The following is a 17,312-nucleotide window of genomic DNA, read 5'->3' as shown; positions in this document are numbered from 1 at the left end:
TTTTCCAAAACTGGATCACCCAAGAAATCAAATCCAGAATCCCGCCCTCACGCCCCTGTACTTCCCGGGGCAAAACTAAAACCAAAACCAATGCCCCCTGGTTCACACCAGAACTTGCAAAAGCGCATCTGCTATGTAAAAAGGCAGAAAGAAAATGGCGGAAGACATACGAAGCTACAAACCGCTCCTCCTATATCGCAACAAGGAAAAACTACCTTTCGGAAATTAAACTGGCTAAAAAAAACTATTATGTCAATGCCATAAAAAACGCAGGCCAAAAACAAAAGGCCCTGTTCACGATTGTCAAATCATTCCCGCACCCAAAGGCTCTTCAGCCTGAAATCCCCCCTTCCCAGAAATTTTGCGACCAAATTTCTGATTATTTCGAGGAAAAAATTGCCTCGCTCCAAATCAATTTCCCTCCCCCCACCACCCCCCCAGTGTCCCCCTCACTGGTTCCCTTTGGTTCTATGCTAAGTCGCTTCTCCCCTGTTACTCTCGAGCAATCAAAAAAAGCCATCCTGGCCTGCAAATCTGGCGCTCCGTCCGACCCTTGTCCCCCCATGATACTTCACCAACTAATCGATGAGGTCAACCCGACCATCAACAATCTAATCAACTCCTCGCTTAGCTCAGGCTCAGTACCCAGCCGTTGGAAAAAAGGTATCATCAAACCCCTTATGAAGAAAGCAAATAAACCCCTGACGGATCTTACCAACCTCCGCCCAATTTCGCTACTCCCGGCTTTGGGAAAAATCACGGAACATCTAGTCCATAGCGAGCTAAAACGCTACCTGGATGATAACAACCTTCTTCACCCCCAACAATCCGGATTCCGCCCCAAGCACTCGACAGAAACCGCCCTCATTGAACTGTCTGACACCATAAAAACCCTACAAGATCAGAGAAAAAACTCCATCCTAATCCTTCTCGACCTAACGGCGGCGTTTGATACCGTCTCCCACACCATCCTCATCAGTAGACTCAGGGACATCGGTATCTCTGACTCCGCCCTTTCCTGGATTACGTCTTTTCTCTCCGACCGTTCCCAAACTGTCACTCTGGGCCCATTCCACTCTAAAGATAAACTTGTCCCCTCAGGTGTCCCACAAGGATCTATCCTAAGCCCTCTCCTTTTCAACGTTTACCTCATTCCTCTCCTTAATCTGATAGAATCATTCGGCATACCTGTCACTTCGTATGCCGATGATACACAACTCATTGTACCATTAGACAAACTATCTACCAAAGCTGAACTCAACCTGAAACACTGCTTGACCGAAGTATTTCGATGGATGGACGATAACCACCTGAAGTGCAACTCAAACAAAACAGAGATCCTCCCGATTGGAACTAATATCTCTTTCTGTCCAGCACTATGGTGGCCGGATAATTCTGTTGCCCCCCCCCAGACAGTGTCGTCAGCCAGGAACCTCGGTGTAATCTTTGACTCTGAACTCTCCTTTGACCAGCATGCCAGAACCGTCGCAGGTAAATGCTTCGGAATGATCAGATCCCTGAGAAAGTTCTTTGATTTCCTCCCCATCGATGCCAGAAAGACGGTGACAGTCGCGCTCATAATCTCACGACTGGACTACTGCAACGGCTTGCTTGCAGGAGTCAAAAAAAGCACCCTCCTAAAATTGCAGAGCGTACTTCACACAGCCGCCCATCTCGTCCTGGGCCTACCCCGCAGATCCTCCATCTCTGCAGCGCTTCACTCACTTCATTGGCTCCCCCTTCACAAAAGGATCCTATTCAAAATCCTGATTATTGCCTTTCGTGCCTACAACAAGACAGGCCCTAAATACCTCACCAGGCGCTTTCCCCACTACGTGCCCAGCCGTCACCTTCGTTCAACCGATGACAACCTCATTCTTCTCCCGAAATACAATCTGAAAACGAAGGGTGAGAAGACCCTCAGCTTCCTTGCATCTAAAGCCTGGAATAAACTGCCCAAACCCCTCAGACAACAAACCCAGGAAAAACCCTTTAGAAAGCTGCTAAAGACATGGATCTTCAATCTACCGGACAATTACTCCAAAGCTTCCATCTAAACCTCCTGGACTGGTTCATTTAGGTCTCTAGCGCCAAGATGCTCCCTCCGGAGCGAACGTCGCGCTCTAGAAATACCCCACAAATATCAAATATCAAACAAGCACATATAAAGGACTAATAAAATGTCTGACAAAAAAATTTGATCCTCAAAGGAACATCGACTTTGAAAGATATAACTTCAACATAGCTTTTCAGCAGCCAGAGGAATCGATGGACGATTTTGCGACAAGGTTAAGGAAACTAGTAGCGTACTGCGAATTCGAAAAATACGACAATGAGCAGGCCATCCGCCTAAGACTGATAGAAGGCTGTCGTGACACAGACTTTCGCACGAGAATACTAAAGGAGCCAACCACTCTAGAAAGAATTCTAGATCTAGCGAGAGCGGAGGCAAGGGCATTGGCGCATGCAAGACAGATGGACCGAAGAGAGGAGCAAGCCCACAGAATGACAGACACAAATAGAACTGGAAATTGGAAGAAAGGATCGAAGGAACAGGCGACAAGAAAGCAAGGGTCCCAATGCTACAAATGCGGACTCACCTTTCCACAGCGAGGAGCATGCCCAGCATTTTTTCAAACATGCCGAAAGTGCAACAGAAGCAATCATTTCGCCACAATGTGTCAAGGAACGAACTTCAAGAGTGAACAGGGAAGGCCAGGAAGACCGAGAACAACATCAAACAGATATGTGCGACACATGGAAGCAACCACCAGAAGCTCGTCGCTGGAGTCGGAAGATGAAGAAGAAGACACAACAGAAAAGGTGGAACGCCTGTACCTCATGTCCACAGAGGAAGGGCATGAAGAAGAACACATCAGAATGGTGGACAAGCAGTCAATAAAGAAGACTGACTGGGTGACCATAGATGTAGGACCACACCAAACAGAATTCGTGCTAGACAGTGGGGCCACGTGCAACATTATGTGCGCCACAGAATACGAAAAAATGAAGAAGAAACCACCCCTGCAACCATCAAGTATACGAGTATTTACCTGGGGTGCACAAAATCCAGTAACAAACATGGGAAAGTTCACGGACACCATGACGCACAAGGGCAAGACCATCACTGAAGAAATTCATGTGCTATGAGGAGACATTCCCGCACCATGCTTACTAAGCAATGTCACAGCGAAAGTCATGGGCCTGTTGCAGATGACATATCACATATCGGACAAAGGGAACATCCTACAAGGATACCCCAAGTTAACGAAAGGACTCGGAAAGCTGAAAGGATGACAGATCACGCTACATATCAACGAATCAGTCAGACCTGTCGCCCAGCACCATCGAAGGGTACCAATCAATCTACAACCGCAGGTAGAAGAAGAAATAAAAGCACTTTTAGAACAAGACATCATCGAACCAGCTGAAGGGCCAACGCCATGGGTGTCCCCAATAGTTGCCGTACCAAAAAAGGACACTGCCCAAATAAGAATATGTGTGGACATGAGAATCCCAAACACAGCCATTGAACGAGAACCACATCCAGGACCGCACCTGGATGACATGATTAGCTGCCTAACAGGATTGAGAAAATTCTCCAAGCTAGACCTATGTAAGGGATATCACCAACTGGAACTGGACCAACAATCCAGATATATAACAACCTTCTCAACACACCTAGGTCTCTTTCGCTACAAGCGGTTAAGTTTTGGAATATCGTCCGCAGCTGAGATTTTCCAGGAAACGATCAGACAAATCATTAGACCAATCAAAAACAGTTTGAACTACAGTGATGATATCCTGGTATTTGGCAAATCGGATGAAGAACATGACAAAGCACTGAGGAAGGTGTGCTCGCAGCTCGAGGAAGTGGGTCTAACAGTAAATCCAAAGAAATGTGAATTAGGAAGAGAAGAACTGGTCTTTTTCGGGCACATCTTCTCGAAGAAAGGAATGAGACCAGACCGCAGCAAAGTGGACACCTTAGAGAAGGCAAAAGAACCAAAAGATGTAGCTGAAGTACATTCATTCTTCGGCCTTGCCAGCTACTGTGCGCGATACATCAAAGATTTCGCGACTGTGAGCACCCCACTGCGAGAACTTACAAAGCAGGGCCAAACATTCGAATGGACCCCAGAATGCAGTAAGGCATTTGAAGAAATAAGGGCGTCAGTGACGGCAGTAGATCACCTGGCATACTTTGACCCGAACTTGTGCACTGAATTGACAGTGGACGCCAGCCCAGTAGGTCTTGGCGCAATACTGGCACAACATAAACATGGAAAGAACTCGACACGACAGATCGTAGCATATGGAAGCAAGAGCCTGCCGGACATCGAGAGAGCATACTCTCAGCCAGAGAAAGAGAGTCTGGCGGTAGTATGGGCATGTGAGCACTATCACATGTTCATCTATGGGAAGCCATTCACGATTGTAACAGACCATCAAGCACTAGTGATCATCTATGGAAACCCGAACGCCAAAATACCACCAAGAATTGAACGATGGGGAATCAGACTGATGGACTACAATTTCAAGATTGTCCACAAGCCTGGAAAAGAACACAACCCAGCAGATTATATGTCACGACACCCACTCCCCCATCGAGAAAGTGGCACCACCATGGCAGAGGAATACCTAAATTTCATCTTAAAACAAAATACTCCGGCGTCAATAACGTCTGCAGAACTAGAGCGAGAAACAAAAAGTGACCCGACAATGCAGGCAATCGGGAACGTAGTGTGCCAACAGAGATGGAGACACGTTAACAACAACAGCCCCACAGAAGAAGGGGTCATAAAAGAAGAACTGCTGGCTTTCAAAAAGATCAGTGAAGAACTGTCTGAAACTGAAAACGGAATTCTGATGAGAGGGTCAAGAATTGTGATACCCTACTGACTAAGAAAAAGAACAATTGAACTGGCTCACGAATCACACCGAGGCATTGTAGCGACAAAAAAGATGTTGAGAGAAAAAGTGTGGTTCCCCGGACTGGACAACATGGTCGTAGAAGAAGTAGCACACTGTCATGTCTGTCAAGTAACGGGACCACCGTCCAAGCCAACACCGTTGCAAATGTCCGAACTACCACTGGCAGTATGGACTGAGCTAGCAGCAGATTTTTACGGACCACTAGAGACTGGAAAGTACCTATTGGTGATCATTGATGAGTTCTAAAGATTCCCAATTGTGAGAGAAGTACCGTCAACATTAGCAAGTGCCACGTTACCAGCGCTAGACGACATTTTTGCTGCTTGGGGTTCCCCACAAACATTAAAAACAGACAATGGCCCTCCGTTTTCTGGAGAAGAGTTCCGTCGATTCATGGAATATTTGGGGATTAAGCATCGGAAGATAACACCCCTGTGGCCACAAGCCAATGGAATGGCAGAACGATTTATGGGAACTATAAAGAAAGCAATCCAGCGCGCAAAATTGACACAAATATCGACTGGACAAGCACTATGTCAAGTGTTAAGAGACTACAGAAACACCCCGCACAGCTACACCAGTCGATGCCCAGCAGAACTGGTGTTGGGAAGATCAAGCAAAACAAGACTGCCTCAAATAGAGGCAAAGGCGAGCATGGAGCGAGGTGACATAATGGAAAGAGATCACGAGGCCAAGAGGAAAATGAAGGAATATGCTGACAAGAAAAGAAACGCATCAGAACCTCAGCTAAAGGAAGGAGACCTGGTGATAGTGAGACAGAGGCAACAAAGAAAGTCGGACAGTCCATTCTCAAAGGATCCGCTAGTAGTGACCAACATAAAAGGATCAATGGTGACGGCAGCATCCGACCATCAACGAATAACAAGAAACGGTTCCCACTTCAAGGAGCTCAAAGGAGAAGAGGAAGAACCAGCGGCGACATCACCGAACGTGGAAAACAGAGAGACAAGACCAAGCAGAACATGCAGGAAACCCAAGAGACTAATTGAAGAAATGTAGAGAAAATATCTCTCTCTCTCTCTCTCTCTCTCTCTCTCTCTCTCGCTACCTCCATGATGTACCAAGAAGTCATGCATGTGACAAAGAATTTTGTTTGTGACAAAGGGGGAGATGTAGCAACCATGACGATAGGGCGACAGACGACGTAGGGCACTAGGACCCTGTGGGTCATAGGACAGTGACCAGGTCACTGGACACGACATCCTGTAGGGGACAGGAAGTGGACAGACGACTGAGGACAACGAAGAGGACGGACGTGCCGTGACACGCTGGTACCAGAAAGCAAATAAAGAAGGTGACCAACCTCATCTGGCGTCCTGTGTTCCTTGTGCCGAGTGTAGACATAAACAACATGACATACCCTACAGGTGACAATGTGCAGATCTCTCCCTCAGTCATAAGTCATTCTTAAATCTTAAATGTGCTCATTAATATATTAATGTTCCTTATGAAGAGTGTGCTAATTAGTCCACTCATCCTCTGTATTCTTGTTATAAAACTTACAAAGTATACCTGTTTAATAGATGTGTCCTGACTGTCCGCAGTGTTTCGCAGTATTTTGAGAATTTGTCATTTAGAAATGTTGTTCCATGCATAACATTTACATGCACTGCCTCGTTACTACTAGAATTATATATGGTAACATTGAATAATGAGGGGTGTTTCTCATGTTCTAAATAACATCAAATATACAAACTAGCAAAACTCGATTTGTCTATGATGTTATTCAGAACCCCCGGGGTGAAAAACATCACTGTTATTCAGTTTTACCCATGTACAGTTCTATGTTATGTATAGCCTTTGCACATACATCCACCCCATAACCAAAGGGCTCCTGTCACCCTACCACACCGCCCTCTGTTTATACCCTCACCCTGTCCAAATAAAAAATAAATGCAATGTGACAGCTGGCACAAGCACAGCACCGCGCCTATGTTCATCCACAGCTCTCAGGTCTGGGGAGACCCAGGAGAGGTCAAAAAGGGAGCATGATCCTACGAGCTACCATTCTGATGCCTCGCTAATGTCTGCACAGAACAAGGCGCAGAGGGGGGGAGCATAGGTTGATGCAAGCACTCCCGCATGTGACCTAACAACAGTGGACATCAACTTTTGTTTCCTACTTTTTTTTACGTCAGATCGGTAAATAACTAGTTTTTGACCTGGTTATCGTTGCCTAAGGATCTCTGTGAATGTCATACTTATAGATTCTTTACTAGGAAATTCTGCAAAGGATAAGCCAATTGTAGGCATACGTTTTTGCTCTGAGAGTGCCTGAATAGTCCAGTAAACTGGTGGGCGGCTTCGTTTTGTCAGCCATTTAAGAGGATTGCAATGGAGCTCTACCAGTTACATTGCAAATTGTATTGTGCCCAGACACCCTCGGAGCTTTCTTTGGCAAATGAGATGGCTTCATTGTAATATACTCTATATTCCGTCGTTCCTAATTCCCTTCTCATCTGCCACGTTGGTAGGGAGAGTTAGCCTCCCTGAGAATCTGGAGCAGGACTTGTGGTGCCTAACCTCCAAGATTGAAACAGCAAAAAAAGTTGGCCACGTAGATTTGTTTGTGAGGACCTAATCTAGTACCACTTATCAAATAGATCTAAGCGGACACACTTTTCATTTAGTAGTTTTTTACTCAGTCCTTCATTTTTAAAAAACATTCATATATGTCCAGACAATGATACCATTTCAGTAGCAAAATTCACATAAACTTACAATATTCAGAACACAAATTTGACGAACACTATGAATGAGACATATTTACATTTACACCATATATACAAAAACACAGACAATAATTGCCTATATCCATTCAATGTTTGAGGCACCAGTCCTGATATAAACCAACCAACAAGCAAGGGGCTGTTCTATATTTTTTGCTGGCCTACTTGCTTGATTATGCTGGAACCTTCTAATTACAAGTGTCAAAATTCAGGTGGACTTTGTCTGCAATTACAGTCCTGATATGCCTTTCATGAATCTTGTTCCAACATCAAGTCAACGCGTTTCGAACCAACATGTTTTTAAGGGGTTCTCCTCAGGACCTGGACTGGAAACTGTCCTGTACTGTGAAATATAAATAAAGTATTTGTGTAAGAACAGCTGATTCCTTTTCTAATTTATAAAGAGTTTCCCTCTCTCTCAACTCAAAATACCTGAAATGTAGCCTTGACGGAGCAACAGTATTCTCTCTCTCAGGGGCACTGTAGTTCTCTATTTCTGTAGATATACTAACACTGTGTCAACAATGCCTAGAGTTGCTACAATATCTATCTTTTGAGAAGCTCGGTCAACAACAAGCCACTGTGCGCGGTTGAATGTCCTACCTTGCGGTAGAAATGTCCTTAGGTGGATCAGACTTCTGGGGGTGGTGCCCGATACTGTGTGCTGTAAATAACAATTGAACAAGCATTTAGCTGCCTGTGTGCGATATCCAACTAACACGCCGCTCATCTACGGTGCGGCTTGCACATACCTCATGGACGGAGGTGGCGAGATTCAATCATGATGGTCCGGATGATGTTACTTCATGGTCATGCCTGCCGAGTCTGTGAATGTGAGATGAGGCGCACATTAATACAATAACGCCACCAACCCTTTTCGTTAGAAAAATTCATCCAAGAACTGTCACTTACCTCTGCTCAGTGTTATGCAATCAGTGTATCTCTCCGCTCGCGGCTTCCTCATACGCCGTTAGCCGGCGGGACCAGGCGTGTCAGTTTATTGCACAACAACGCGAGAGGCTGTTGCGGCGGCGTTGTTTCCCGGGGCACTTGGTCTTTGTAGTGTGACCGGGATATTCTCTTTCATTGCTGTATGCGTGGCATTATTGGCTTCACCGTTTGGAATCAAATGCAATGGCGGACACCACCCTTATCTTAAATTGCTCAATTCAGACAATTCGTTCAGACCGATATTGGTCGTGTCGAATTTCAAAATTAAAAAAACTTCCCAGCTTCCCAGGCATTGTTGACACAGTGTTTGTATATCTACAGAAATAGAGAACTACAGTGCCCCTGAGAGAGAGAATACATTTCATGTATTTTGAGTTGAGAGAGAGGGAAACCTTTTATAAATTAGAGAAGGAATCAGCTGTTCTTACACAAATACTTTATTTATATTTCACCGTACAGGACAGTTTCCAGTCCAGGTCCTGAGGAGAACCCCTTAAAAACACGTGGGTTCCAAACACGTTGACTTGATGTTGGAACAAGATTCATGAAGGGCATATCAGGACTGTAATTGCAGACAAAGTCCACCTGAATTTTGACCCTTGTAATTAGAAGGTTCCAGCATAATCAAGCAAGTAGGCCAGCAAAAAATATAGAAAGGCCCCTTGCTTGTTGGTTGGTTTATATCAGGACTGGTGCCTCAAACATTGAATGAATATAGGCAATTTCTGTCTGTGTTTTTGTATAAATGGTGTAAATGTAAATATGTCTCATTCATGGTTTTCATCAAATTTGTGTTCTGACTATTGTAAGTTTATGTGAATTTTGCTACTGAAATGGTATCATTGTCTGGACATATATGAATGTTTGTTGAAAATGAAGGACTGAGTAAAAAACTACTAAATGAAAAGTGTGTCCGCTTAGATCTATTTGATAAGTGGTACTAGATTAGGTCCTCACAAACAAATCTACCTGGCCAACTTTTTTTCTGTTTCAATTTAGAGTGGTCTAGGCCAGTTAGTATATAGACCCAAGCCTTTTTTGTTTTAACCTCCAAGATGGCAGTGCTTTATTGTGGTCACATCTGAGCATTGGTGCCCTGTGGTGCTGCAGTCAGGGTGAGTATTATCTGCCTGCTACAGACCACCTATTGGCAGAAGATAAATTATGGTGATGTCCTGACAGATTATCTAGCAAACACGAAGTATATGTAACCTATAACAGGGATGCCCATGCCAGCTTAGTCTCTCTTGCACTGTGGAGAACGAAAGGTGACCTTTGTGAAGGATATTACACAGTTCGGTGCATACACCACACTGTTTCTCCAGGAGTGGTACCTATCAATTTTAGTGAGAGAGTTAGAGGTTGTCCATCCTCTTCACCCCTCTGCTTTTGAGATGAGCACACTGTGAATTGAATGACAAATGTCCGTTATTTAGCCCAAAGAAAGAAACTTTTTTTTTATAAATGCACTTTGATATGTTTGGACACGAGTTTGGTGTGGGCACATACCAGTGGAACAGATATTCAGCTGCTCCTGTGCGCGAAGTACAAGCTCACTTTCATCACATGAACAAACCAAAAAGCTTGATAGGAGCTCATAAACTAATGCTGAGATATTTCTCTTCACTAATTAGGATTCACTTGCAAAGTTAGAGAAGTGAAATCTGTGTGAAGGAGATTTGATGCCTTTGAAAAGTGTGAGGGCATAGATTACTTGATGAAGATTTCTCAGGGAACCAGTGCTGCTTCTAACAACAGACTAGATATATGCTTTATTTCATGGAGTGGAAGATATGCAGATCAGGCTAGGTGAATTGATCCGAAGTTAGAGTAAGTAAAATTGATAAACTCAGGAAGCACTTGTGTTTTAACTCAGGAAAGTAGTAGACAAGAGGTAAGAGTGTGATGTCTGGTCTCAGCAAATCCATGTGGACATAAATGGCCCGTGCGAGAGGCCTGAGACTTGGAAAATAAAAGAATGTGTGCAAACACTTGTTCTGCTAGTTTGAAGACGGTCTAATATGTCATCTCCATTTCTAGTTATGGGAGGACATAGGTTCTTTGTTCATCAAAGTACTCCAAATATGCTCTGTTGTACTACACAAAACCTTATTTTTAATTAAAAGTAGAAAGCTGAAATTCTTTTTATAGGTAATACCATTGGAGATGGCAGAATCGAGAATATTCCACAGTGTTTCTTTTCAAATTCCAGCCCTGCTGCCCAGAGAGCAGGTTGATCTTATCACTGAGTCAAGATCACTTTATTAGAGAAAGAAGTGGTGTATGCAACGTTGTGGTCTGCTGAACTTCATGTGATGAGAAATGACTATTCTTACTTTTCCCAAGGCGTGAAATCAGCATTAGAGCTCTCCACAATGATCTTAGCAATCAGAGAAACTTCTTTAGCAAGTGCCTAAATTAGAATGCACCATGGCTGTCCATGTAGCGAGTTTGATGACCTTACAAGGACATGAATGATGAAACATGATATTGTTTGCTATATTACTTAGGTCATCGAACCAGAGATAGTAAATGTGCTCTGGACATTGTAGTTTCACTTTTGTTTGTTTATAAACAAGTCAAAGTCTGGAATAATATTCTCCCCAAATGTTATTTTACCATCACAGCCCATCGGTGAACATTCATCAGTTTTCAAAGTAAGTGGTTACGATCAAAACAATTAAATGGATCAGTGAATTGCGCTGCTGGCAGTAAGATGCTGGAAAATGCGAAACAGCACATTAATGCCAGAACTGGAAAAGGGGAAGTTCAGAAATGGCTAAACTTCCTAACAATGATGGAAGCACACACGTCTAAGATCAAACCATTTAAGCAGCAAAGGTTCAGCGGCACGAAACCCATATCGATTTCTTCAAAGCAAGAAATCAAGCTTGCAAAAAAACATACCTATCGATCTTTGAGACACCTCCGGCACAGGTCCAATGACAAAAATCAATTGGAATCATCACGGAGACAAAGAGCAGATCTGAAAAAACTGACAACGAATGTCAACAGAGCTATGGAGGAGGAATTATGGGCAAAAATATTTGCTGACGTTAAACATAATAATAGCGCCAGATTCTGGTGCACTATAAATCAATTCATCAACCATAATCATGACGGCATCTGTTCTAACATCGCAGAGGAAGATTGGGTCAAATATCTAAGTTCCCACTTCCAACAAAACTGTGAGCTCAGTGAACAGGACCAAATTAGTCAAAAAGAACTAGACCGCCACACAACCAACAAGGACGGGGCAGAATGCAACACGATTGACTATGGGAACAGAACACGAGGCTTATCACCTGAGGAATTGCAAAAGTCTCACGCAACAGCAATCAAACGGCAGATAGGCAAGGGGAGAAGGGAAGATGCGCCTGGCCCAAATGGAATACCACCAGCTTTATACAAACAGGAGGCAACCTTCTGGGCAGAAGCACTAGAACCACTGTTTAGTGAAATTAGGACACTAAACACCCTACCTAATTCTTGGAAAGGGTTAATCATTTTCCCAATTTTCAAATCTGGGGAAAAGTCGGCCCCACAAAACTATCGACTAGTGGCTTTATTAGACAATGAGGCAAAAGATTTTGCTGGGACGTTATTAGAGGATCTCCAGGCATGGGCCACAGACAAATCCGCAATCCCTTTACAACAAACTGGATTTGTAAAATCAGTCAGGACCACAACCAACATTCTAAGCATGGCAATGCTCATGGACAAGGCTGAAGTCACACGGACACCTCTATATGTATGTTTTATTGACTATAAGGCTGTATTTGATCATGTCAATCGCACTAAACTATGGTCCAAGCTGCATAGTTGGGCGCTGCCACAGCCATCATTAAATTTGCTAATAAACTTGCACACGGACACATGGCTGCAGGTGAAGTTGGTTGACGGAACTTTTTTGTCGAGACGCATCTCAACGGTGAAAGGGTTGAAACAAGGCTGCGTCTTAGCACCGACTCTCTTTAACTTATATATAGCTGACTTAGTACCACTCCTGATCAGCTATAACTCACATGCCCCAAAACTAGGAGATATTTTGATACCCTGCCTCTTGTATGCGGACGACATAGTCCTGATTAGTAAAACAAAAGTAGGGCTACAACGTCTCATAAACGCAATTCGGGACTTCTCCAAAGCAAATGACCTAACAATCAACTTGGCTAAAACAAGAACCATGATAATCAGGAAAAAAAGGAGACAAACTGGAGCCTGGTTTTGGGGGGAAACTAAAATTGAGGATACAGCGGAATATAAATATCTGGACGTGAAGTTGGACAGTGGGGGTCGCTTTGCATCACAAAAAAACAACATTAGGCGCAAAGGCCTAATACTGGCTTCCACTTTAAAAACACTAAATTCAAGGTTGATGGGGCCATCGATCCTCCCTTTGATTGAGGTAGTTCAGGCAAAACTGCTGCCAACAATCACCTATGGCAGTCAAGCTCTGAAAGGCAGAGGCGCTAAAATACTTGACGCCGTAGTAACAACTGTATACAGGATCATCTTTGGGCTACCCAAACATACCTCACCGGCACAAATTAGGCTTGAATTCAGTGTTCAAAAACAAACAGTTGCAAGGCAAGGAGCATTCATCATTGCATTGGACAAAGTACGAAAAGCTCCACATGGTACACTAAACGAACAGCTATGGACGGAGATAGAACAACATTCCAAATCACCTACTGCGGAATATATTTATAGCAGTTTAAATGGGTTGGGCCTATGTCAGCTTTGAGAAACATCAACAACTACCACTATTTTCAAAAACTAGTGTGGAAAACAGTGAAACATCTATCATTGTTGGAGGACAAGGTCACATTGACAAAAAGGGCCCACGGCTGGATGACATTAAAGACATACACGGACTCGGCCACCCAGGCCTATTTCAATCTGGGGTATGAGAAGAATATAAAAATTGCTTTCATGAAGTACAGACTGGTGCTGTTACCCTGCAGTCAACATCTTCCTCCCTGGTTAAGAGAGGAAGCGGGCACTGTGTGCCGCTTATGTGGTTCAGCATCGGAAGATCTGCTGCATTTACTGTGCTCCTGTAAAAAACTGCTTAAAGAACGTAAACAACTGTTGAGGCGACACTTTAATCAGCGGGGGATTCGCACCAGGAGGCAAGCTCTACTGGCATGCTTTGCACCGAACGATCCACAACTGAATTGCAGCCTGGTGAAGTATCTGAAATTGTGCGATAGTAAAATGCCTGAAATGGAGACCTAAGTAATTTATGTAGGGGAAGACATGGGCAAATGTTCTGAGGCGTACTCAAGAAAATTGCACTCAAAGAAATCAACATTTACATCTGCAGCATGCGGAGATCGGATAGTACAGTACTTGAGGGCATGGTATACGGAAAAGAAAGATTGGTTCGCCAAGGTCAGAAGGGCTTGTCAATGGTCGACAAAAGGTTTGGCAGGATAGTGCGGAATGGGATGGCAGCAATTGCACAGAAATTATACATTTTGCTGTTAAAGTTGCTTCATATTGGAAATTTCATTCTGTTTTATTTTTTAAGAAGCTTTTAAAATTAATAATTATGAAGGAATGGGTTGTAAATGTATATAAATTGTGGTTTTCATCTTTTGATAATGTTGGCATTTTTGCAACGGTTTTAATTAACTATGCAAATAAATAAACTTAAACTTAAACAGTGAATTGCGCTGAGCAGGACGCCAAAAAGAATTTCATATATACTTTCGCAGATTACTGAGCTTCTCAACAAATTCCTCAAACACCCCAAGAGACTTATCCATTACCCAAATCCTTAAAGTCATGCCTTGTTCAAGACCCGCTGAAAAGGACCCAACCTACCCACAAAGCAAAGTTAAGTGGAGCTCTGCACTCAAAGGTGATTATTCAGGTCAGATCACACACCTGTAATCTAGATCAGACATACCAAAAGTAAATTCTTGTGGTCCTCCATTCTGAAACACTGTTGATCTGATTTTTACATCTTAACTAATCCATTTGCTTTTCAGGGGGACCAGAAAATAATCCTCTTTAGACACACCTTCAGGGTCTAGTACACATAGTGGAACGGGTCCCAAATTAAAGTGCCTTTACCTGTATTATTGTCATTAGGCATTTTCTCAGATACACCATAGTTCTGGGTTCTGATTTTCATTAGGCATCTTTTCAGACACACACTTGTTCTAAGCTTCTGGTTAAACATTCAATCGGAGTATGAAAACAGAAAAGGAATTTCAAAAAAAGCTTTGATGAATGTGATTTATTCAACTTCTAGTTATTATTTTATTATCACAACTGTATGCAGTATTTTAAGGCATTTAAATAAAGGCTAAATTTATGTTAAGAAAAGTAACATTTCTTTTTATACAGCATTATTGATCTACGAATAATGAATGATCAGCTGATGCTTTTGGAAAGAGCTTTTATTGACCCACTTGGTCTTCCAGGCAGGAGATTTTACAGGTAAAAATGTACTATATATTTGCAAAAAAGTCTGGTTTATATAAATTACATATGAGCATCTCTAAAGACTGCAGTTATGTCAGAACCTTGTTCATTATGTGCCAGGATTTTTTTTACCCCACAGAATATAAAGAAGGTCTTGGGATGCACAATTTGTGTTGAGCTCTAGTTGAGAACATCTTCATATTACCATCGAAAGCGATGGGTTTGTCAATTTGACACTCTAGCGTTGAAGTATTATTAGTTTTTTCCATGCTTCTAGTCAAGATGATACATGTCGGTGAGGATGCAGGATTGAAAGGAAGAGGAAATTCCCATTTTCCTTTTTTTATTTTTTATTTTTTAAAATATTTGTATTAGGTTTTCTTGTCAAAGTACAGAAATACATACTACATATGTAATACCTACATAATGATTAGAAAATTGTCTGTGGCTCTAGTTCTGTAGTGGCACACTTCCCCGACTGTACATCAACATTTTGCAAAGGTTGTGATAAAAAAAAGTAAATTATGAAAAACTAATGGCTCTGATTGGGGAATAAAAAATCACTTATTAATATCAACGTATGGATTTTTTCTGGAAATTGGATGGTAATAGACAACTTTTGCAATCACTGAGTCACTATTTTTCTGAAAAAATGCAATTTAACGATAATCTACATGGGATATACTACAGAGTCAGCATTATAGTCTAGATAAAAAATAAAGGAAAAGCTGGTCTTTTCCAAATTGGATTACTGTAACTCTCTCCTGCTTAACGCCCAGGAACGGGTCCTAAATAAATTACAGTCCATCCAAAATGCTGCATCCAGGGTTTTACTTTCCACCCTCAAGCATCACTCAATTGCTGCAGGAATCCGGCAATTGCACTGGCTGTGCATCAGTAGCCGTATCAAATTTAAGGCGCTTTGCACAGCCTATAAGGCAATGCACAACTCAGGACCACATTACTTAAGGAAAGCTTTTGCAACCTACACCCCCAACAGACCCCTCCGCTCATCTCTGACTTGTCTCCTACCAGTTCCCCGCACCAGGACAAGTTCCTGGGGAGACAGACGTTTTCAAGTGGCCACGGCGAGACTCTGGAACACCCTCCCTTTCTCCATCAAGACCAGCCCTACGTTTATCATTTTTCGAAAACAATTGAAGACCTGGCTTTTTGACCAATGACCTCCTTCAGTGTACCATGTCCTTTGTTAATCCTAGGCGCCGAGACACCTGCGGGTATTAGCGCGCCATACAAATCTAAAAAAACATAAATATAAACATAAAATGCATATGTGAAGTATTCATGGTGTATATAATGGGGCCCACGGTTTGTATAATATAAATGAAGGATATCTGAACAAATGGAATCATTGCTAGGCAATACAGCAGCTAATTATATTTACTTTGTATGTCTATGCAATCTTGCTGACAGCTGTTGGACGTGGCCCTTTTTGCAGGGTCATCCGTGAACTTTGTGCCTTCCCCCTAGCTTTTTCTCTGACATGGTGTTGGTGGTTTTAGGACTCTGGGCACTTTAGCACTGCTGTCCAATGTAAAGTGTGTGTGCTCTCTGGGATAAATATGGTAAAGATTGGTCTACACCTGTTTTTTTATTATTGTATTTTATTTACATGTCAGTCCCTTGTAAAGTGGTATCTCATATATCAACAGCTGGTAAATTAAATGCTACTGGTGGGCTTGCAGCACTGATTGCGCAACCCACCAAAGTAGCCTTTCAAACCTATACCAGGCATCTGCCATTGCAGGGCCTTGCACGCAGTGCTGCTGTGACATGGCACCTAAAATGTGTGCCATGTCTGTGACCCCCCTTTTTACTACATGACAGTCACCCCTAAGATAGGCCCTGCTAGCCCTGTGGGCAGGGTGTATTGTAGGTAAAAGGTAGGACATGTACCTTAAGTGTGTGACATGTCCTGGTAGTGACAAACCGCCATTTTGGTATCTCACTGCTGTGAGGCTGCCCTCCCATAGGAATGCATTAAGGAGTCCCTGATAAGTGTTTCAGTGATAATTTCTGATATGAGAGGAGCAGCGTGGTCAAGTTTGGTATGGTTGGAATAGTAATAATAAATGCTGCGCAATGCTGTGCGCAGATTTATTATCACTATTTAGAAATGCCACTTCTAGAAGTTGGCATTTCTATGTGCTATGTGTCTGCCTGCCTGATGTGGATTGCATGTTTGGTTTTTGAGTGACAGGGGCTGTTGAGGTGTTT

General features: G+C 42.9%; 1 protein-coding gene across 1 annotated transcript in view; it reads left to right on the top strand.

Moving 5' to 3' along the window:
• The window catches only part of LOC144773916 (N-acetylated-alpha-linked acidic dipeptidase 2-like), a 696,330-nt gene that overhangs the window by 648,709 nt on the left and 30,309 nt on the right, over nucleotides 1–17,312 (top strand). The window contains exon 19 of the mRNA XM_078658978.1: nucleotides 14,997–15,089. Within this exon, the coding sequence (XP_078515104.1) occupies nucleotides 14,997–15,089 (93 nt within the window). The remainder of the gene's footprint in view (nucleotides 1–14,996; nucleotides 15,090–17,312) is intronic.

This window comes from Lissotriton helveticus, chromosome 8 (genome assembly GCF_964261635.1).
Source record: "Lissotriton helveticus chromosome 8, aLisHel1.1, whole genome shotgun sequence".
Taxonomy (NCBI): Eukaryota; Metazoa; Chordata; class Amphibia; order Caudata; family Salamandridae; genus Lissotriton; species Lissotriton helveticus.
The sequence above is the reverse complement of the archived record's forward strand: the minus strand, read 5'-3'. Positions and strand labels throughout refer to the sequence as shown.